General features: G+C 37.8%; 1 protein-coding gene across 1 annotated transcript; it reads left to right on the forward strand.

The window, feature by feature from the left end:
- The first annotated feature begins 941 nt into the window (after positions 1–941).
- Positions 942–24,115, forward strand: GORAB (golgin, RAB6 interacting). Its single transcript, XM_055582211.1, has 5 exons — positions 942–1,573; positions 9,406–9,754; positions 11,944–12,045; positions 14,596–14,736; positions 22,351–24,115. The coding sequence occupies exons 1-5, from the start codon at positions 1,438–1,440 to the stop codon at positions 22,808–22,810; spliced, it is 1,188 nt and encodes a 395-aa protein (XP_055438186.1). The 5' UTR covers positions 942–1,437; the 3' UTR covers positions 22,811–24,115.
- The last annotated feature ends 18 nt before the right edge of the window (positions 24,116–24,133 follow it).

Here is a 24,133-nt window from a genome sequence, read left to right on the forward strand (position 1 = left end):
TTGAAATTATCATACAAGGTGGTTCATTTTTATTAGATGGCACTAGATGGCTGATGCTGTAAACAGCAAACTGAACTATCAGAATGTACTGATCCCCAACTACTATTTTGGAGCTACATAATCTTTAACTGCATTTTAACATATTTAGTCTATCTTCAAAAACTGTATCAATCTGACTCCTCCAATCCTTTTGGATGGCCTTTTAATTTCCAAATGTTAGAAATTCTGTCCATATTTAAGAAGAAGCGTTTGTACACACCTAAATTTAAGAAATCGTTTTTAAAGTTTAAAAGCTTAGAGGTTACAAGAATTCCAAACACCCTTCACCTTCTAATCACCTACTTAAGCTTGAAATACTATTCCAACTCTTTTCCTGGGGGAGTATTTTTAGTCTATTCCTTAATTTCAATTTGTTTAAAAATAGTGACACATTAAACCCAAAAGCCATACATGTAATTTTTAAATGTAAGCTAAAATAACTGGTTTTAAAAAGGCAAAACAATGAAAAGAGAAATAGGAAAAATTAAATGTGGTATCATTTAAATCATTCTGATCTACATGTACTTAGACAACGTTTGCATCTTTTAATCTCTGAAATCTTGCTTAAAACGAGAAACGGTGGCCCAGAGTGGTTAACTGTTTAAGGTAGTACCAGGACATTGAGATCGGGACTCCAGGTAGGAGACGCCTAGGAAACATTTTCCCATCCCCCCTCGTCCACGTTTTACATTGCCTTCACTGAACATAAACAAGAGAGGAAAGACCGTTTTCAAGAGGCGGGACTTAGACATCTCTTAGGAGAAAGGTGACAGATTAGCGAGAATCATTCACACATCAAAAAACCGACCGGCAATCAAGAGAAATCTGGGAGTCGCAACGGCCTCTGGGAGACCTAACCATGTTGTTACACGTGTCCGTTCCTTTCCCACTATTATACCCCAGTCTTCTGAAATGATTCTTTATAATTAAAAGCTTAAACCTGGACATTCTTGAGTCAACCTGCAGGATAAAGTCAATGCCGTTTTAAAGGAACCCTCTACAAATCATGCAGTGAAACCTCGCATGACCGCCACGCAGAGGGCTCCGTTCCAGTAAATTTACAAAGGGCCCCTAGAGGCAGGGTCTGTCCTCCCTTCTGCGCCACCGACTCGTAGCCACTTTCTCATTGCCTGTTTATCTCCAGCCTACTCGCATCGGTATTTCCTCTTTTTCCTCTTGAAGCGATAATCCAACAAGCACAGGAGACAGGGAGAAAGAGAAAAGCCAGGTCAAGGGGAACGAATGTCTGCGAAACCACGATTTCCTTATGCACTTTATCAGGCACTGCCGGAGACAACCTGAAAGAGATCCGGGTCCTGCTACAAGGGAGAAGGGGGCCTTGCGTCCAGAGTTCGATGCGTTGATTGGTTGGTCCGCCGCGGCAGGGGAAGAACCCGGATGTGCCTGGGTAGTCGTGTTGGCAGTCGGGGCTCCGAGGTTTGGGGTACTAGGCGTGCTGGCAAGCCAAGGCGGATGGCGCAGGGTTGGGCCGGCTTCTCTGAGGAGGAGCTGAGGCGACTAAAGCAGACTAAAGGTAAAGGGACGGGTCTACAGAGCTTTAATTCTTCGATCTGTTAAGGGAAGGGGCGGGGCTGCAGTTTTTGAGCGAAAGGAGGCGGGGAAAAGGGTTACCTGTGTTAGGGACAGGGAGCTGTAAGTAGGAGGACAGGATTGAGGGGGGCTCGGGAGCTGGATGCACTTGGAGCCACGGCTGAGGTGGCGGTGGGGGTATGTGGCAGACCCATGAGACTGAGATCTACTTTTTAAAAAGAGAGTTAAGGCATCTATTTCAGGGATTTGACTTTTTCCTGGGAAAGAAATGGGACTTGGGAGAGGAAGTGACCTGTAGGAGGCTTGCTGCACAGATCAGTGGTTGGAGGGTTGGGGTCAGAGTAAAGGAAGGAGGGGCACACATCGTATTAGAGTTAAATTGTGGTGTATTTATAGAAGCAGACTGTGATTGGGCAAAGGAAGCACAGGGATCTGAATAAATGCAGAAAGTTTCAGTTTGTTATGATACATCTGGAGTCTTGCATTCACTTCTGGTTGCCAGATGATTTTTGCAGTTCCTTCCAACTCTTGAGAGTCAGCAAACCAAAAGGGTCTTTGACAGATTAGGTGTGAAATGTATAGCTATCTATTTACCTATCAATCTATAGACATGCATATCTACTGACTTCAGTGTAAGCTAAATTTTTGTGCTTGCTTCTCCATCTTTATAGTGTAATCACTAAATGGACTTTCACTGTTTTGTTATTTTTTAATGAGGGAATTAAGTTTGCTGATATTTGGTGAGAAACTCGTAATATAAACTGTGCTTTGTGATTGAAATTTCATAAAGTTGTGTATAGTGATCTTGCTAGTACACGCTACTTCTGTGAGTTATACCACTCTTGGTACCATAACTTACACATTCTGGGGGGAAATTAATAATCCCTTCTATTCCTTTTATTAGAGTGTGTGAGAAAAAGTTGGATGTTGCTCAGGTCAGCTTGTTTGTTTTTAGTATGGTGGTGAAGATAATCTAGGCCTGAGGAGTGGAAAAGGAAGTAAATTTGTAATGTGATAGCAGTGTAGATTATACGGATCGGGAAAATTTTGACTGATCCAGAGACCTTTAAAAGCTGAATCATAAAAGTTACACTAAAGTTTGTAATTAACTGACATTCCTGGTACTAGTACCCTGCCTCCGATCTGACCCAAAGTTAAGAGGGGGCAGATTCTGCATTAGGGATGCTGATATAATCAGAGTTTCATCCCTGCCTTCAAAGAGCTTATAGTCTGCTGAGGAGACAAACTATAATATAATGTAATAGTAGATGTTGTACCAGAGCTTGCTACAGAATTAACAGAAATGTTATTTTGCTGGTGGTTGGATGGAGCTTGGCAGTATTTCAGAGAGATTGTGTGTTAGTAGAGGTGAGTTTTCCCAGGGAAGGAAGACTTAATGCTAAATTGAACACTGCTAAAATAAATAAATAAATAAATAAAAATAAATTGAACACTGCTGCTGCTAAGTCACTTCAGTTGTGTCCAACTCCGTGCTACCCCATAGATGGCAGCCCACCAGGCTCCCCCATCCCTGGGATTCTCCAGGCAAGAGTACTGGAGTGGGTTGCCATTGCCTTCTCCAAATTGACATTGGATTTATTATTTGAAAGTACATTTCTAAATATCTCCATAATTTGGGATAGAGAGGGGATGAAGGACCTTAACTTTACGACCTATTATTTCACTGAGATTTTAGAACATAGACAACAACTAGTCTTTGACTATCTTAAGAAAACATTTCAACATTTTGTATACTCAGCCAGCCACAGTGATTGAAAATAGTAGATCTCACAGCTCTGCCTCTAAATCTTTTTGTCTTGGATTTCTCATTTATAAAACTAAAAGAGCTGAATCTTTTATTTTAATGCTCCTTCCAGCTGTTCTCCAGCCTTAAAAATATATTTAAATAATCTATGAAGATGGAGTTGGTTGCCAGCAAAAATAAGACAGCAATAGTCTAGAGAAGCCCATATGGGCATCTGGGAAAGTAAAAAATGTTCCTCATACTCTTGTATATATTGTTTATAATATTAAAAAGCTAGAAGCAACCTAGTGTTCATTAACAAGGGAACGGATAAAGAAATTGTGGTATAATCATCCACTGGGCTACTATACAGCTAGTGGGAATTGAACTACAAGCTGGGTGTATTAGCATATATAAATTTCATCGACTTAATATGTGAAAAGAGCAAATTGCAGAAGAATATATACAGTCTGCTACCATTAGTAGAAGCTCAAAATCATACAAAGCAGGTATATTCATTTAGGAATATAGGGAATATATTAAAAAATTAAAAGAATAAAAGACAAAATTTAGGATGGTGGGAAGGCAAGGGAATATGATCAAGAAGGGGCAAATGCAGTTTCAAAACTATTGATAATAGTGAAGTCAGGGTAAGCCAGGTTAGGCTGCAGTAACATATAGCCCTGAAATATCAGTTGTTTGAAATAGTAGAGGTTATTTTTCACTCTAGTTTCATGTCTAACATGCGCTAAGAGGTGACTGTTCCATATAGCCGCTACACACCATGATTTGGTGCTGTCATAGTTCACTATCACTGTAGCGGGAGAAAATTGTGAAGTGAGCATTGGCAATAAATGCTTCCATCAGTAGAAGATCAATAGACTCTTAGAGAATATTCTCAATAGAGTATTATACAGCATTAAAATTAAATGGCTACAGCGACATGAACAACTTGGATGAATAATGGCAATATCATATTAAGTTAAAGAAGATTATATCCTGCATGACACCCTTTATGTAAAGTTAAAATAACTAAATAATATAACATTTAAAAGAAGTATTTGTAGACACAGTATGACATAAAAAGGAAAGGAAGGGAATGATCAACATACGATTCAAATGATGATTATCTTGGGTGGGGAAAGCAGGGCTTGATTAAAGGATGTATAGCAAAGATCACAAACTCAGCCTACTGGCTTGATTTAAGCCAAAAATGTTCATTTTTTTCATCCCCTCCCCCCTTTTTGGATTATCTAATCTTAAAACTTCTTTTAAATTAATACTGGGGAAATTATTTCTGGTTCACTTCTCTTCCCAGTATATTCCTGTTGCCCTTGTTTTTGTATCAGACCTAGTGCTAGTTCAGCATTGAATTGTAAGCATAAGTGTTATGTCACTCCTGGGTCAGAGCAATTAATTGCTAAACCAAGTCCTCCCTAAGCTCTTTTCTCACCTGCCCTGGGGGCTAGCAAACTCTGACTGGGTAGTCAGCCTGGAGCCCCGAGAGGCTGATCAGCAGGAAGCCCCTGCTGGCCTTCAGTTGGCACGTGGCGTTAATAAGAAATAAACCTTTGTTGTTTAAAACCATAAAGTTTCCAGGGTTCTTTGCCCCTATAGCATAACCTAGATTTTCTTGATTGATACAGTTCTCTATATTTTACATAAAAATCTGAATTTTTCTAGTGAAAAATCAAAATGTCTGGTAACATGGACCTAAATTTTTTAGTGACAGCTGCCATCTTTAAGGGCTTCCTTGGTGGCTCAGCTCATAATTAATCTGCCTGCAATGCGGGAGACCTGGGTTTGATCCCTGGGTTGGGAAGAGCTGGAGAAGGGAAAGGCTACCCACTCCAGTATTCTGGCTTGGAGAATTCTATGGACTGTACAGTCCATGATGTCGGTTAGAGGTGGCTAATGGATTGTCCCCTTTAAACTATACATGTGCTCCCAGTTGACCACAGCCTCCTTGGTACTTGCAGCCCCCCAAAAAAGTATGCAAAAGAGCATGTTCCTATTTTTTTTCCCCCTAATTCTTCCTAAAGACTGAATTTTTTAAGAGCAGTTTTAGGTTGATGGCAAAATTGACAGGTAGATACAGAGGTTTCCCAGATAGTCCCTGCCCCAACAGGTACATAGCCATCCCCAGTATCAACGTCTTCCCCCAGAGTGACATATTTGTTATAACTTTCATTGACCCATCATAAGTCACCCGAGTCTGTAGTTTACATTAGGGTTCAGCCTTGGTGTTATACATTCCACAAGTTTGGACAAATGCATGATGTCATGTATCTGTCATTATAGTATACAGAGTATTTTCACTGCCCTAAACATCGTCTTTTCTCTGCCTGTTCATTCTCTTTTCTCCTGAAACCTTAGCAGTTACTGATCCTTTTACTGTCTGCATAGTTTTACCTTTTCCAAAATGTCATATAGTTGGAATCATACAGTATATAGCCTTTTCAGATTGTTTTCTCTCTCTTAGTAGTATGCAGTTAAGGTTTCCCCATGTTCTGTGTGGCTTGATAGCTGATATCTTTTATTTTTAGCTTTGAATAATATTCCATTGGTCTGTATGTACCACAGTTTATCCATTCACCTATTGAAGGACATCTTGGTTGATTCCAGGTTTTGGCAGTTATGAATTAAGCTTCTATAAACGTCCATGTTCAGGTTTTTGTGTGGATGAGTTTTTATCTCATTAAAAATACCAAAGAACACAATTGCTAAATCATATGTTAAGAAATGTTTAGTTCTATGAGAAACCACCAAACTGTCTTACAAAGTGACTACCATTTTGCATTCCCACCAACAATGAAAGAGTTCAGGTTGCTCCACATCCTCACCCACATTTAATGTTCTCTGTGTTACAGATTTTTGGCCATTCTAATGGTTGTGTAGTGGTTCAGTTCAGTTAAGTCTCTCAGTCGTGTCCGATTCTTTGTGACCCCATGAACTGCAGCATGCCAGGCTTCCCTGTCCATCACCAACTCCCAGAGTTTACTCAAATGCATGTCCATTGAGTCAGTGATGCCATCCAACCATCTCACCCTCTGTCATCCCCTTCCCCCGCCTTTAATCTTTCCCAGCATCAGCGTCTTTTCAAATGAGTCAGTTCTTCACACCAGGTGGCCAAAGTATTGGAGTATCAGCTTCAGCATCAGTCCTTCCAATGAATATTCAAGACTGATCTCCTTTAGAATAGACTGGTTGGATCTCTTTGCAGTCCAAGGGACTCTCAAGAGTCTTCTCCAACACCACAGTTCAAAAGCATCGATTATTCGGCGCTCAGCTTCCTTTATAGTCCAACTCTCACATCCGTACATGACCACTGGAAAAACCATAGCTTTGACTAGATGGAGCTTTGTTGGCAAAGTAATGTCTCTGCTTTTTAATATGCTGTCTAGGTTGGTCATAACTTTTCTTCCAAAGAGCAAGCATCTTTTAATTTCATGGCTGCAGTCACCATGTGCAGTGATTTTGAGCTCAAGAAAATGAAGTCTCATTGTTTCCATTGGATCCCCATCTATTTGCCATTTGCTGTTTTTGTAGTGGTATCTCATTTTAATCTGCATTTCCCTGTGGTATATGGTTTAGATTCTTTTCATATGCATAGTTGTTATGTGTATATCTTCTTTGGTGACAAGGTATCTGTTAAGGTTTCTGACCCATTTTTTAATGAGGTGGTTTTCTTATTGTTGAGTTTTAAGAATTCTGTGTATATTTTAGATAGCAGTCTTTTATTAGATGTGTCAGTTGCAAATGTTTTCTTCCAGTTTGTGGCTTGTCTTCTCTTCCGTTGACATTGTCTTCCACAGAGCAGAAGTTTTTGATTTTCATCAAGTATAGTTTATCAGTTATTTCTTTTGGTATTGTATCTGAAATTCACTGCTATACCTGACATCTTCTAGATTTTCTCCTGTGTTGTCTTTTAGGAGTTTTATAGTTGAGTTTTGCATTAGGTCTATGATCCATTTTGAGTGAAAGGTATAAGGTCTGTGTCTAGATGTATTTTTGTGCCATTTGTTGAATATTTTTGTTCTATTGTATTGCCTTTGCACCCTTGTCAAAGATCAGTTGACTGTATTAAAATAGGCCTATTGCTGGCCTCTCTATTCTGTTCCATTGATCTTTATTCTATTCTTCTGCTAATTCCCACTGTCATGATTACTATAATTTTATAGTAAGTGTTGAAGTCAAGTAGTGCCAGTCCAACTTTGTTCTTCAATATTTTATTGGTTATTCTGGATCTTTTGCCTCTCTGTATACACTTGAGAATCAGTTTGTTAGTATCCACAAAATAACTTGCTGGGATTTTAATTGGTATTGCTCTGAATCTATAGATGAGTTTAGGATGAACTGATTGACATCTTGACAATGTTGAATCTTCTTATTCATGAATGTGGAATATCTCTCCATTTGTTTAGTTCCCTGATTTCATTTGAATTTTGTAGTTTTCCTCTTAGATCTTGTACATATTTTGTTAGATTTATATCTAAGTAATTCTTTTTTTGAATGCTAACATAAATGTAACTGTGGTTTTTAATATCAAATTGCACTTGTTCATTGCTGCTAGGAAAGTGATTGGTTTTTGTATATTAATCTTATATTCTGCAACCTTGCTATAATGACTTACTAGTTACAAAAGGTTTTTTTTGTCATTTGTTTAATTCTTAAGTGACCTGATTTGTTGTTTGGGAGTTTAAAAATTAGCATTTTTAATCTCATAGGTAGGTTCTGTGAAAATGCAAAATAAAATGGAAGCTGCATTACTGACTTTCAGAGAGATGTTAATAATTCAGCTAACAAGTGTAACTGAAAGGTCAGCAGGCTCAATGACATTTTCTGATGGTGTGAATAAAGATCAGTATAGGTTTCTGTTGCAAGATATAGTACATTACTTGTGTTTCTGGCTAAAGTCAATAGCAATAACATTTTACTTTTGGTTATATGTCTTTTGAAAATATTTTCTTCCCATATTTCATTTAATTCTTACATCAACTCCTTGAGTTAAGTAAAGGAAGTAAATTTTCAACCAGTTTGACAGATGAAGAAACTGAGGTGTAGAATATTAATAATCAGTTGACTTGCCTAAGGTTACTGAGGTGGAGAAAAGCAACAATAGAAATTTGACTCTCAAGCTTTAACTCTCCTTTGGGAAATTTAAATAATAAGCTTATGTTGTTTCAGAGGTCATTATTAGGTTTTACAAACCCCATTTAGTTCATGTACAAAAACTTATCAGTTTCATTTCTTGGGCACTTATTGATCTTAAGTGTAGTGTGAATGTGAGTCAGAGTCTCCAGTTGTCTGACCTACAAGGTTAATATTGGTATGGACAGTCCAAAAAGTACATTTAATTACTTTCTTATCATTTAATTCATAATACTTTTTTAAAAAGACTTCTCCTGATTATTTTGTCTTCCTCTATTGCTTTGCTCAGGCTGCTATTAAAATTAGCTTGCATACATTGATTAAAGGCTAACTGCACTTTGGGGAACGTAGGCCCAGGCTGTTTGGAAGATGAAAGGAAACAATTTAGGGTTAACTAGCATCCCTAAAATTAAAAGACTTCATTCGGTAATACTTTGTGTATTGTGTCTACCTATGTATCAAATTACCCTAAGATCTGTTAAAATTTAAGAAAGGTGAAGCCCATTTGAAAAAAGCCACCATTTTATTTCAGAAGAACAGACAGGGCCATCAGTCAAACTTAAGACATATCAGTCAATTCATTTGTCTACCAACTTCGGTCATACTAGATTCTTCTGACAGCAAATCAGGATGAAACCTTGCTTTGTATTCTAAGGCCTAACTCACAAAGAAATGGACTTCCTTAAAGATAAATTGAAAAGTAGGATAGTTTTTGTTAAATATTAGCAGTATGATCAGAGAACTGTCAAATTCTGCAGGAAGATGGCAGGTTTTTCCCCTGGGATTTTAAGGAAGACAAGGGAAGAAAAACCCTGCAGAATTACTAGAGTTTAATGTTAATGCTTTATTTTCTTAGAGAAGTTATAATTATTTGCTGCTCACACAAAGGAATTTTTCTCCATTCTTTTTTTTATGTATAGATCCATTTGAACCACAGCGGCGTCTCCCTGGGAAGAAAAGTCGACAACAACTTCGGCGAGAAAGAGCCCTTCAAGAGCAAAGTCAAAAATTTGGACTTCAAGATGGGTCAACCTCATCACCTCCAGAGCAGCTGCTTTCTGTACCAAAACAAAGATTTAATACTCAGAGACCATATTCTTCTCCTCCTACTCCCCTTACAGTCACCTCTCCTGTTGGTGATGGAAAACCACAGGGTACTGAAAGTCAACAAAAGGAACTGGGACTTAAGAATTCCCATGAAGTTCACAAAAATGCTGAGGTTCTGCCTCCAAAACCAGATTGTCAATTGGAAAAAAAGAAAGTGGAATTGTTAGTAAGTCTATATATCCATGAGACTTTCTTTCCATTTTACTTTTTTTTTTCCCCCATTGAACTTTGAAGAAATACAGTTTTAATATTTTGTTTGTTTGATAGTCTAACCTAGAAATGTGATGAATAAACTGTTGAAAAATAGCTACGACCTAAATATAAGTAGCAGTGTTAAGCATTTTATATGTTTTGTGTTATTTAGTCTTCACAACAGTCTTAGGATGCATGTTCGTTGTTTTCACTTTATGGATGCGATATCTTAGAAAAGATACTGTATTCCCAAAGTGAATACCCTGCTAATAAGTAATAGAGTTGGGGTTCACATGCAAGTCTCTGGATCCAAAGTCTGTGCCCTTTACACTCACCACAACCAGTTCTTACATGTATGATACTCCTCCCCAGATTGAACCCATTCTTTCAACTTTCAGATAGCATCTTCATTGACCTAGAAAAGGGTGCTTGTTGAAGAGACATGAAGATCAAAGGAAAGAGTATAGGGAATTGAGAGGACAAATTAAATAATTAGTCATTAGATTTCTTTATTTGTTGTATTGGTATTAGAAACCACTTCCTGAATTTAGTTTAGCCCTATTCTTGTGGCGATTGCCATTCTGTGACTTGTGAATTCTTATAATCAGTTTTTTTCTATTATATAACTTATGTATGAATAGCCCTTCTTTGTTTCTCCTGATTTATCACTCACAGGGAAGAAAGAATAGTCTCTGTTTCTGTTTTCCATTTCCTGAGTCACTCTTTTTCAAAGTGTCGTATGTTTTATCTAATCTCAGCTCTTTTTCTAATCTCTGCTGATCCAGATTCTCTACTAAGTTTAAAGTGTTTCCTGCCCACCAGGGTGTACAGCCAAGAAATCATTTTGACAAGAGATATAAAGCCATATGAATTATGGAACCAAAATTAAATGTGCCTACATTTAATGTTTTAAATATAGTATACTCTCATAGTTCTGAAACAAGTTGGGGTGGGGGGTTTAAATTGGAAAATTGAGATTGAATGTCATTAGGAAAATTATTATTATCATTTTAGGTACTTGAGAAAATTTTCATAGAAGAAATGTCATCTCGGGAATGGTTGTTGAAAAGGAGAAATTCTGAGGCTAGAAGAGAGGAAAAGGAAAGCTATATATTAGAGAATGTTCAGAGATGACATCTCACTTTTCTGAAAGAGGCACACGATAGCCCAGAAAATTGTAGAGAATTAAAGAAGTATGAAGAAGGGCTTGGAAGCTGAAGATGCCTATCTAGTGAGTTCCTTGACCCCAAAGGGGAGATGATGCTCTGATAAAACTAACCGAGAACATCCAGGTGTCAGTGCTGCGGATCATTTGACAGAGGGTACTGGTTTGAGCTGCAACTAAGATCTGGGGAGGAGAAGCCTGCAAACAGTAAAAATGAGCAAGGACCAATGGCAGCACTAAGGTGGAGATTGTAGGAATAAAGAGAAAAGGATAATTTTGCAAGCAGTTACTAGGTCTCAGAAGGGAGATTTTTGATACAATGGCTATGAGAAATGACAGTAATAGGGACAAACGGCTTTGTCATTACCTTGTTTAATTTGCATTGACATTAAGTATGTGAATTTACAGAAAATTTTAATATATTTCAGAATTGGATAGATTGGAAGACAATTCATGTTTGTAGATCTTTGGAGTTTTTTTTGACCCCAGCATTCAAGTCTTATTTCATAGTGTTTCATTCTTTAAAAACGAGAGCTAGAAAGAAGTGAACAAATTGAAAGAAAAATGCATGAAATAAACATTGGTTATTGTTTGTTATAGAAAACTCTTAAAAGATTTGACATTAGCTATAGGACAATTTATTTTGCATCTATTTTGCATATAATACATGATTAACTTAAACAAGTTTCTTTGTACTCCTAAAAAATGCCATAGTACTCTGGCTTCAAGTTTGTGGGTTTCTAGCTTATATGCGTATAGTGGATTTCAAAGGGCCAATTTATCTAAGCCTTTACATCAAATTATAGTCTTTGTTCCTATTAGAACAAAATAATGAACTGCAGATGGGTTCCTTTTAAGAGAACTTTTTTTGGGGGGAAAAAAAAAATATATATATATATATAAAATCTGGTTGATTGAATTTTATACTTAGGAACTCATACTGGCAAGGTGTGGAAAAGTACAAAAAGCTCATTTTTATACATTTGCTCCCAAGGCAAGAAAAATCTCGTTGGGAAGTCCTCCAGCAAGAACAGCGGCTAATGGAAGAGAAAAATAAACGTAAGAAAGCTCTTTTGGCTAAAGCTATTGCAGAAAGGTGAGGCACCTGAACCAGGAGAGGTTGTTTGTAACCTGTAATCAGTTTTGTCATGTTCTGTATTTATTTTCCTATGTCTGTTCTAATAAATGACATTTTCTCTACAGTCATTACTTTTAAGACCTATTAAACAAATTATGCTTTACAAGTGATACAGAGATTCCAGTCTTAATTTATTAAGGCTTTTAGAGCATAGATTATAATGTATTTATGAATATAGATGCAGTTAAAACTTAAGATCATCATCAGTGTTTTTTAGTTTTAACCAACTACATACCCATAAGGGAGCAGTAAATAGCTGTTGATGTAAGTAAATTGGGCTTCCCTGGTGGCTCAGATGGTGAAGAATCTGCTTGCAGTATAGGAGACCCGGGTTTGATTCCTGGGTTGGGAAGATTCCCCTGGAGAAGGGAATGACAACCCACTCCAGTATTCTTGTCTGGAGAATTCACATGGACAGAGGAGTCTGGTGGGCAACAGTCCATTGGGTCGCAAAGAGTCGGACACGACTGAGCAACTAACACTTTCGCTTTCTTTCTTCATAAGTAAGTTAGCAACAAATGCAGGTTTTAATTTTGACCTAAGCCTTAATCATCTGACATGTAGAGGAATAAGATTATTCTGAGTAAGTGACTTATACTCCCACAGATCTTAATTGTATTTTTTTATGGCCATTTTTCTTAAAATTTTATCCTGCCCCCACTGATAAAAAGATACATGATATAACTTAACTTTATCCATGACTCTAGGTCACCCTTAAGAGCACTGTTTTCTATTGCATGTGATTCTGCTTTTCTCTCACCTTCAGAACCAGTTTGTCAGCAGTCCCTTTTCCCTTGCTGCCTTGCACAGGCCTGGAACAGCAGCAGTCCCGTTTGAGCCGCTTTCCCATCCCTTACCCACTCTTCCCTTTTAGTTTGTAGTTTCTGTTATGCTGTGGCCTTAGGAAACCAAGCCCAGTCAATAAAGTAGTGTTTGAGAATAGTGAGAACTAAATGCCAACAAGTATTCAGTGGCATTTTTTTTTTTTTAGATCTCCAGAAAAGTCTAGCAGAACTATTTCTCATTAAAGCTAGGGTATGTGTCAGGGGGAGAGGAAGGCATAGGGCTGGATAGAAAGCTAAGTAGGTATCAGAGTAATTCAGGATTTTATCTGCCAAAGGGATATATGTATTTAAAACTAATGATTTTTTTTTTCTCTTACTGTACATCTTGATCTTTCATGAAGCATAGAAAATTTCAACTTGACTTACATTTCAAGAAGAAAACAGTGTGATTATTGAAATGCATTTTAGTAGTCTTCAATTTGGAAGGGGTTAGGGAGGCTATTTACTGGAGATTTTACAAAAAGATTTACAGGCTCAGTACTTGTTTTTCTTTATATGATTTTGATTTAAGACAGCACTGCTATAGACAGACATGTAAGGAAATGCAACCTGGTTAGATTATTAACAAATGGACAGTGGGTTATTAAAGCACGTGTGCTCAGTTGTATCCCACTCCGTGACCCCATGGACTGTAGCCCACCAGGCTCCTATGTTCCTGAGATTTCCCAGGCATGAATGCTGGAGTGGATTGCCATTTCCTTCTCCAGGGGATCTTCCCAACCCAGGGATCAAACCTGTGTCTGTTGCCTCTCCTGTTTGGCAGACAGGTTCTTTACCACTGAGCCACCTGGGAAGCCTGAATCATTAAGATTTGAAATAAAAAAATCACTTGGTTAACTTTTGTAGATAGTAAACAAGAGTAAATGCATAATGGAGTAGAAATCAAGTCACAGTATGGTGGTTTTGTTGAGAGTTTTATTTTCCTTTGAGAATGTGTATGACATTTTGAAACAAGTAAAATTGTGATTAAAGGTTGGCTTTGTATTTGTTTATTGTTTCTGAGGTAGATGATGTACTTGGGAGTGATGAGAGGGCTGAGGTTGCCCTTAAACAAGGAGGCAAATAGAGTGTTTGGTTTTGAGCCCTGGAAAAAATTTTGAGGACCTGTAGTTTTGCCTACAGAAGAGGAGTCAAAACAATAAAAGTTTGAAGAAATGGCTCTTCAAAATTAAAACCACATAGACATTCTCAGACATACAAAGAAATGATGTTTAATGCTGGCATCTGTTCTTGGTGTCCATTGAAATGAAAATGGGCTTTTCAAGAAGAGTTTAAGGAATTTGAAAAGCTGTGTTCAATACTCTAATGTATCCAGTTCTCTATACAGGTACATCCTTTTAGTGCTTAGGGAATTGAGTATAGACCTATGAGTGAATGATTTATTGTTATTTTTTTAATATTACTTTTTCTCGCGTCTAAAAACAATATATACTAGTAATAAAATTTGGAATCATAAGAGGAAAAAGTGCAAATGCTGTTTTGGAGATATACTAAAATATTGCTAGCATTAGTTTTATTTCAGTTTTTCTGGTTTTTTTTTCTAGTTTTTAAAATTATATACTATAATCATATTGTATATACAGTAGATTGGTTTTTTCAGTTGTATGTGGACATGTGATTTTAAAATGTTGTAATTTTTCCACTCATGTTCCTCATTTTATAGATCTAAAAGAACCCAGGCAGAAACCATGAAACTGAAGAGGATCCAGAAGGAGTTACAGGCTTTAGATGACATGGTGTCAGCTGACATTGGAATCCTCAGGAACCGGATTGATCAGGCCAGCCTCGACTATTCATATGCTCGGTGAGTTGCTGCTGCTAAGTTGCTTCAGTTGTGTCCGACTCTGCGTGACCCCATAGATGGCAGCCCACCAGGGTCCTCCGTCCCTGGGATTCTCCAGGCAAGAACACTGGAGTGGGTTGCCATTTTCTTCTCCAATACATGAAAGTGAAAAGTGAAAGTGAAGTTGCTCAGTTGTGTCCGACTCTTAGCGACCCCATGGACTGCAGCCTACCAGGCTTCTCTGTCCATGGGACTTTCCGGGCAAGAGTACTGGAGTGGGGTGCCATTGCCTTCTCCTTCAGTGAGTTAGGAGTCTGATTTAGTTAATGTATATTGTTAGCTGGGCCAGAGGCATTTATGTATATCATCGTTAAGCCTCATAACGATAGTATTAGGTGCTGTACCTACTCCGGTTTTTAGTCAGTTCAGTCACTCAGTTGTGTTCAACTCCTGGAGCTTGCTCAAACTCATGTCCATCAAGCTGGTGATACCATCCAACCATTTCATCCTCTGTCATCCCCTTCTCCTGCTTTCAGTCCCAGCATCAGGGTCTTTTCCATTGAGTCAACTCTTTGTATCAGGTGGCCAAAGTATGGGAGCATCAGCTTCAGCATCAGTCCTCCTAATGAATATTCAGGACTAACTTCCTTTACGACTGACTGGTTTTTTCTCCTTGCAGTCCAAGGGACTCTCAAGAGTCTTCTCCAACACCACAGTTCAAAAGCATCAATTCTTCAGTGCTCAGCTTTCTTTTTGGTCCAACTCTCACATCCATACATGACCACTGGAAAACCATAGCTTTGACTATATGGACCTTTGTTGGCAAAGTAATGTCTCACTTTTTAATATGCTGTCTAATCAAATTATCTCCTTCTTGAAGTCTTCATTAACTCTTAAATCTGCCCTATTCATTAACCTTTTATATCCCTGTTAGAGGATTTCTTGCTTTGTTTATTAACATTTTAGTCTTTCCTGCTAAGCCATCAGCTGTTTAATATTTGAGACTCTTTAAAAGTCTGAATGAGTTCCTCCAGAACTCTATATTATTCTAACACCAAGTCTGTGCTCTTTCTTTAAGAAATTTTGATTATCTGAGATGGTCTAAGGATTAGCCTAGTTCTCATTTCAGTTTTCATCAAAGAAAGATCTAGTTTATTTTTTAAAAGCCTTTGAGTGTTTTAAGGAAAATACCACTCTGTATTGAAAGCTTGAAGTTTTTTTCTTTTCTCTTTTTCAATTATGCTCTGTGTAAAATGGTTTGCTATCACATGTTTCCTTGGTTTCAATGACTGGCATTTTTTTTAAGAGAAAAAATCATCATTGCATGTTCTCAAAACAAACACATGTAAAGAATTACATGAACTTTAAACAGATAAAAGAGCAAAAAAATTAAGTCCAATTTCAGGGTTTTCAGTCTTTTCAACATTGCTTTAATCATCCTGGTTTGTCTTTTTTCACAAGGGAATGCTGTGTTAATGACTCAGTTTTGCATCTTTCTCTGTAACAGTAGAAATCAATCAGAATGCCTCATTAGTCCAGAGTAAACCACAGCATCAGAATGTTTATATAACAATTTAATAAAGCGGAAATGCTTGATTGTGGTTTTTAATTCACTGTTTATTGTTTAAGAAAGAGGTTTGTGGTGTCCTTGTGATTTTTGTAATTGTTGTTTGACCATATGCTATTAGACGTAATGGGTTGCTTTTATTAATTAACTGTATAAATTAATGCCATCAGTAGCTGATAACTGGTGGTTCCATTTCTATTAATAAGGTCATTAAGGAGGTAACCAAGATTTTATTAAGATTAGACTAAGCCCAGATTTTTAGCACATTTTTCCTCTGTAACAAGTTTGCCAGAGGAATGTTTTTATGCCTTTTTAGCTCTTTAAATGAATAATTCTGATTATTCTGGATGTCTCAACAGAAAAATCATTTGATCATGTTTTAATTCTGTCCTAGGGGAGGGCTGGAGAAGGATGCCTTTGTACATTGAACATTATACAAGAAATGCCATTGTTTTAGCCTTCAGAGAACCACAAAGAAGGTGGGCTTGCTGGTTAAAGGAGACAATATCCCACAATATATGAGTATTTTTTCATGACATTTTGGTACACTTGATATAGTAAAAAGATTTTACATGATAAATTGTTGCATCTCTTAACAAGCTAAAGATGACAGTTTGTCATGGTACTAACACTGATAGATGTTTGTGAATATCCTTATTGTATGTGTGACATTTTTAAAAAAATAAGCTCTTGAATTAAGTCAAAGAGAGCCATAGACAATTTAGCCTAGAACCAGGGTTGTATTTAGCCTAGAACTAGCGTCATGCAGATTAAGACAACATTTTCTAAATTTACAGCTGTGGTTGTTAGGCAGTTATAGATTGGTGATAATAGCATTATGGTCTAGACTTCTACTGAAGGTAATCCCCAGGGTAGTCTGTTTCATTGGTTCTGTGGGAGATTTCCTTGACTTTGTTTAAATAAAAATATTGTTGTTCTGCCCACAAAAGGTTCTTCTATACAGATAGGCCAGAATTCACCTTAAAACTGGTTCCTGCAGAGCAGTGTCAGGGTAGACACCTCTGAGAAGACGACACTTGGAGTGAGCCAGCTGGAGAGGGCTGTCACGGCTGCTGCTGCACAGCTGGGATTACAGTGCTGCCCTGTGCTGCGCAGACCAGCTTGTAAAACTGAGAGTGGCTCCCTGTAGAACTTTTCTTTAACCCTCAGTGTACTGGGAAAGATTGAAGGCAGGAAGAGAAGGTGACCTCAGAAGATGAAATGGTTGGATGGCATCACCAATTCAATGAACTTGAATTTGAGCAAATTCCGGGAGATGGTGAAAGACAGGGAAGCCTAGTGTGCTGCAGTCCATGGGGTCTCAAAGAGTTGGACACAACTGAGCAACTGAACAACAAAATACCAGGAAAAACAATGTTTGCTATTTGCCTTCCATGTTTAATAGGCACTGCCATGTGTATGTCCACATATGCACACACACACACACACACACATAAATGTTCTCAGTTGCTCAGTAGTGTCTGACTCTTCGGCAACCCCAAGGACTGTAGCCCACCAGGCTCCTCTGTCCATGGAATTCCCCAGGCAAAAATACTGGAGTGGGTTGCCATTCCCTTCTCCAGGGGATCTTCCTGACCCAGGGATCAAACCCAGGTCTCCCACATTGCAGGTGAATTCTTTACCGTTGAGCTACCAGGGAAGCCATATTGATTTGATAGGACTGCCATAACAAATTATGGAAAAGTCAGTGGCTTAAAACAATGGAAATTTATTCTCTTGTGCTTCTAGAAACCAGAAGTCTGAAATCAGATGTTAGCAGGGTTGCCATTCTGTCAGAGACTCTAGGGAAGAATATATTCCTTGTCTCTTCTGGTGTCTGGTGGCTGAAGACATACCTTGGCTTGTGGCTGAACTACTCAGTTCTGGGCCTCCAAGGTCACATTGTTTCCCCCTGTTTTCTCTCAAAACTTTCTCTGCCTCTTTCTCAAAAGGAAACATGCAGTTGCATTTAGTACCCAGCTGGATAATCCAAAACAAATTCTTCTTAAAATCTTAAACTTTGTCACATCTTTTGCCATTTGAGGTAATGTTCATAGATTCTTGGAATAGGAAGCGAATATCTTTGGGGGGTCATTTTTTAGCCTGCCACAACATGCATCTTTTGATTTGTCTAATAACTGCAAAATGGGCTTCTCTGGTGGCTCAGATGGTAAAGAATCTGCCTGCAGTCCAGGAGACCCAGGTTCAAACCCTGGATCAGGAAGATCCCCTGGAGAAGGGAATGGCTACCCACTCCAGTATTCTTGCCTGGAGAAGTCCATGGACAGAGGAGCCTGGAGGGTTACAGCCCATGGGATTGCAAACAGTGGGACACAACCAAGTGACTAACACTTTCACGTTCAATAACTGCAAATGTCTTCCTCTGTAAATTTTCTTTGCTCTTCTGGGCAGAAAATGAAAAATAATCCTCACTTGTGTTTAGTGAAAGCTAAGAGCAGATTATAAGTATGATGTTTCCAGTCTAATTTTATACTTTATTAAAAGGTGATGTAATACTTTGGCAAAACAGTAAGGAAACTAAGCAGTTCATTATTGTATCATCCTTTTAGGTCATTCCATCATTCTCTGTTTTCTTATTATTTTAATTTTTCAGCATACATGGGAATAATAGATGAGTAATGAGGAAGTAATTCCTAGGGTGAGGAAATGACAAATGTTTCAAAAAACAGGAAAAACTATATTTCAACAATCCCATAATGTAGCTTAGATTTCTAAAAGGGCCCAGTGGACTGATAAAGTAACTAAAATATAGTCTATTTTTCAAAATATTATAAGTAAATTTTCTCTTTGTTCTCTGGAAAACTTCTAAGAAAGAATAAAAATTATGATATATTGATACTTACAAATAGTTAGAACTGTTCAGAAGATAAACTAAAGAACTAAAAGGTCTAAGAAAACTTTTAGTTTCAGTGGGACCTAATGCATGCCAAGAGTTAATGGTGTTTTAAAAAATTTTCAGGGATACTGAAACCAAGAGATAGTTTCTAGAATCCTTTAAATAACATTCATTAAATCATTCAAGATTCCTTTAAAATAACAAAATGATTCTATAATTACATTTCCAGTTCAATTTGTCTTACTGTATTATGTATAATGCTCTTATTATTCTGTTCCAAAGTATGTCTTCGTAGTCTGATTTGGTATTATCCACCTGACCCCCAGACTTGTAGTGCAGTTTGTGAAACTAATCAATATTTTTTGAACATAAATCACTGTTAAAAAAAAAAATATATATATATATATATATATATATATGCATGTTTCTGGCCAGAGGACTTTAAATAAATAAACAAAATGCAGAATCTTCAATGATTTATTCAGAGTGAAAGATCAATGGAAACCTAGGGACCGATTTGCAAATTTTATTTCAATTCGGCATTCATGAGCCTAGTCGGTAAATCTTTACTAACTGACTTTGGCTGACTGAGGCTGACCACAGACTTGCAGAGAAGAGGGGCTTCAGTCAAGGGGAGGGACAAGATACATATACCTCTAGAGAATGTTGTCAGAGCTCTCAAGCTTGATGAAAGAACATTCATAGGTAGGATATTATAAAATATGGGAATAAGGGATCCATATACCCAGCATACCCTCCTTTGTAACAATTCTTTTAACATAGGGATAGTTGAAAAACAGCTTGTTCTTATTCTTATATTTATGAGATGACAGTAAAAAAAATTAGATGTGAGAAATGAACATTATGTAAAAGTTTTCAAATATAAACCCTAAGTTCTTAAATTGTACATAAGTTTAATTGTAAATATTTGTTTGTATGCTTAGTTGCTCAGTCATGATCCCATGGACTGTAGCCCGCCAGGCTCCTTTGTCCATGGGATTCTCCAAGCAAGAATACTGGAGTGGGTTGCCATGCCCTTCTGTAGGGAATCTTCCCCACCCATGGATCAAACCCAGGTTTCCTGCATTGTAGGCAAATTCTTTACCATCTGAGCCACCAGGGAAGCCCAGATACATGTTTAGTGATATACTAACAGTACTTTTTAATTCTGGTGCTCTGAAGAGGAAGTTCTATTTCTTGAATGCCTACCAGGCACTGGGCTAGACACTTGCCCTGTTTTTTGTATTTAATGCTTAGTTAACACTCCTATGAGGTATTACTATCATCACCATTTTATAGACAAACCAAGACTTAGTTCACGAAACTACCCCTGCTCACCATACTGGAATATTTAGTCACTGCATGCCTTTTTTTCAGCCTCTTCCACTGGAACGTGGCTGTGTTTTGTTTTCATGATGTCAGCATGTGCCTGGGGCACACGCAATAACAAAAATGGGAACCCCAGAACATTTAACCCATAAACTGAACTGAGGGGCCTAGCATGACCAGGCACTAAGGGGTCTGTTCAAACTGATATAAGTCAAGCCAAGCCAAGCCAACCCAGCCAGAAGGAATTTTGGAGCATGGAGGCTTTGATTGAAGAGAATTTCATATCACACAGCTGGTGGCCATGTTGGGCTGTGAATATGATAGGAAAGCCTAAAAGAAAGAAACTCTGGTTTCTGACCATTGAAGAGAAGAGCCCTTTATTCTGATGACATGCCTGTGAGATTGCCTCTTATATCCTGCAATAAAACTCCCTCTGTACTTGAGCTAGTATGACTCAATATCTGTTCATCACATCCAGAAAAGGCTTTTGCCAAAACACGTACACACATTGTAAATGGCAAAGGTAGGTTTTGAACCCTGGATTCTCTAAAAGCAAGGCCTTTTATTTATTTATTTTTCACTGTATTTCCTTCTGAGACAGAGACTCTTGCATAAGGAGATCATACCTATTTCTTTTTTGCCATAATTCTCGTACTGGAAATTACTGTTACATTGAGTAAGGTAAGGCAGGGCTTCCCTGGTGGCTCAGCAGTAAAGAATCCGCCTGTAATGCAGGGGACTCAGGTTCGATCCCTGAGTCTGAAGGATCCCCTGGAAGAGGGCATGGCAACCCACTCCAGTACTCTTGCCTGGAGAATCTCATGGACTGAGGAGCCTGGCAGGCTACAGGCCATAGGACCGCCAAGAGTTGGACACAACTGAAGCGACTGAGCATGCACACACTCAGGGTAAGGCAGTCATAACAGGTAAAGCAGCATAGCCTTCACAACTGTTAGTAGTAACTAAACAGAATAATTAGTTGGTAGGAGGAATCAGCCTCTTCTAGACAAAAAGAAAAGCAACACATTATATGGAAAGGCAAATAAAAAAAAACAAAAGAGAGATCGTAAATTGACCTCCTCAGTAGAATTACCCTGCATCAAGTAAGACTGGCATATCTACCAATGGAGTTTCTATATATGTAAAAATAATTGACTTTTCTTAGTAAAAGTCTTACAGTAGTCTGTTGCAGAGTGGACAGGGTGAAAACAACCTGGGGCTTCTCAACTGGGGGCAATTTTGCCCCTTAGGAGACATTTGGTAATATCTGGAGACATTTTTGGTTCTCAGAAGCAATAGGTGCTACTGTCCATGTCTTTCTCCACCAAAAGGTTTCTCCCTTTTCTAATCCATTTAGGCAAGAGATACAGATTTTTCTGCTTTCTCCATCCACTGTTTTACCTCTTATAAATTTAACTGGCTATATGCTAGAGCTGGCTTGCCCTGGTTCATGAGAGAGTTTGTGTATCTCTTCCCAGTTCTGCATTCAGGGATATCACATCAATAGCTTGAAATTGGCTGTGGTAATCATAGTTTTACTACAGAAACTGACAAACACTGCATATTAGGGCTTTCCCCCACTGGAGCTAGCACGCCACTGAATTAACTTTTCAGCCTGGTTTCATTCACGCACAGCCTTGGAAAGAGAAAATGGGTACAGGAAAATGTGTTTAGGTTAGGAGAGTCCAGATGTGCATGTTGTAGAAGTTTCAGCAGCAGTACCCTACTTGGTCTAACATGTAGACAGGTGTTTGTAAAGTATTAATAGCCATATTTTCTTCATACATCATTTTTTCTGGTGTTGGAGTTACTATGTCTAGCCCTCTTGACTGTCTCCTTCAATAGCTGACTAATAGACCAGTGTTTCTATCTGCTCCTGCAGGAAGCGGTTTGACAGGGCTGAAGCAGAGTATGTGACAGCAAAGCTAGAGCTGCAGCGCAAGACTGAGCTTAAAGAGCAGCTCACTGAACACCTTTGTACGATCATCCAGCAGAACGAGCTCCGCAAGGCCAAGAAGTTGGAGGAGTTGATGCAACAATTGGATGTGCACGCTGACGAGGAGACTTTGGAGCTCGAGGTGGAGGTGGAGAGACTGCTGTGTGAACAAGAAGCAGAAGCAAGGAAACAAGTGGTTCATTTAGAGAGGTCATTTCAGCCTTCTGGGGAGAGCGTGACCTTAGAGTTGGCTAAAGAGAACAAAAAGCCTCAAGACCGGGCTGCTTCCCCAAAGGTAGACGAACAGGGGAAAAACTCCAATAGCATTGCCCTTCTCGATCCAGAACGGCCAAATCAAGAGGTTGAAACTGCCGTAAAAGACATTTCAGCTTCTCTCATCACGTGAAGTGTCTGTGTTTTTTGTTCTTTACAATTAAATAGGGTATTCAGTAGACTTTCTGTTGTAGATTACGCCATGACCTCTGATAAATGCCCCTTCAAGACAATATTAATTTTTAAGTCCATTACTTTTAGTATAACATGTTTGGAGGTTCTAGAAAAATCTCAGATTATGATAGTTTTTTATATGTGGGCATAGTTCACCTTGATTTTAATCCAGGTCTTCCATTGTATCCTTATTACTGGGTGAAAACAAGTGATTTTAAAGGATGGAAGAAAAACTACATGGTTAATTGTTTTTTCAGACCAGGTGAATACCGAAATGTAAAAGTGAAAAATGATAATCAGTACCTACTGGAACTTATTTAACTTCTCCTGGGAGAAATATTGGAAATGAGAGTTCTATTTCATGTAATCAATAAAGAGACACAAAAGCTAACATGTGGAAAAGAGAATGAGAGACAAAACTAACAAAAGTACTAGGTTGAATTATCTATTCAGATCTTACTCGTGTAAAATACAACTTGGAAGTTATAGTTTACAAAAAGAACCAGACACCTTAAGTTGCTGTTGATATACATGTACACACATACAAACATAGATATGTATAAATATACCACGGTATATATAATTGTACTATTAATATATTGTCTCTTTTCTAATCAGCACATTGCTTAAATTTAGGCAGTGAAAACCCTTCTATAGGCTGAAAATAATATAGAAAATCTTGTTGCTACTTTTGATTATTTAAAGGTGATATATTTTTTTCCTTAAAGTTACCTGTATGTGTTTTATATGTTGGATATAAATTATCCTGTTGTGGAACATTAAAATTGTTAAAATGATGGTTTTTTAATTACTTCAATAATTTGTTAATTACCATCACTAATACTTGACCACTACATTGTACTATATGAGAATGTATAACTATCATGTGAAATTATGATCTATTAGAAATTCTGAAAGTACAAATATTACATTTTAAGGCTTAAAGAACTATTATAAAAGAAGATAAGGACAAATGTAATATTGTATCCATTATAAGTTCTGAAAAAGTTGGGGATATCCTATTTTAAAATGAGTTTGTTTAAAGATAACTACCTTCTAGGAATGCAGGTGAGCTTTTTATATTATGTAATTTGAGTTGAATTTATAGCTTTCCATTACTGACTTCTCTGAACAGAAACACTTAGATAGTTGTTTTTTTATTTATGAATTACGTACATAAAAACTGAAAGCTTCATTGTTCAAAACACTTATTTTTCTAATGAATAAATGATTCTGATGCATTTATAAAGTGCATTCTTAAGCACTTTGTGGCAATAATGCA

This window comes from Bubalus kerabau, chromosome 5 (genome assembly GCF_029407905.1).
Source record: "Bubalus kerabau isolate K-KA32 ecotype Philippines breed swamp buffalo chromosome 5, PCC_UOA_SB_1v2, whole genome shotgun sequence".
Lineage (NCBI taxonomy): Eukaryota > Metazoa > Chordata > Mammalia > Artiodactyla > Bovidae > Bubalus > Bubalus kerabau.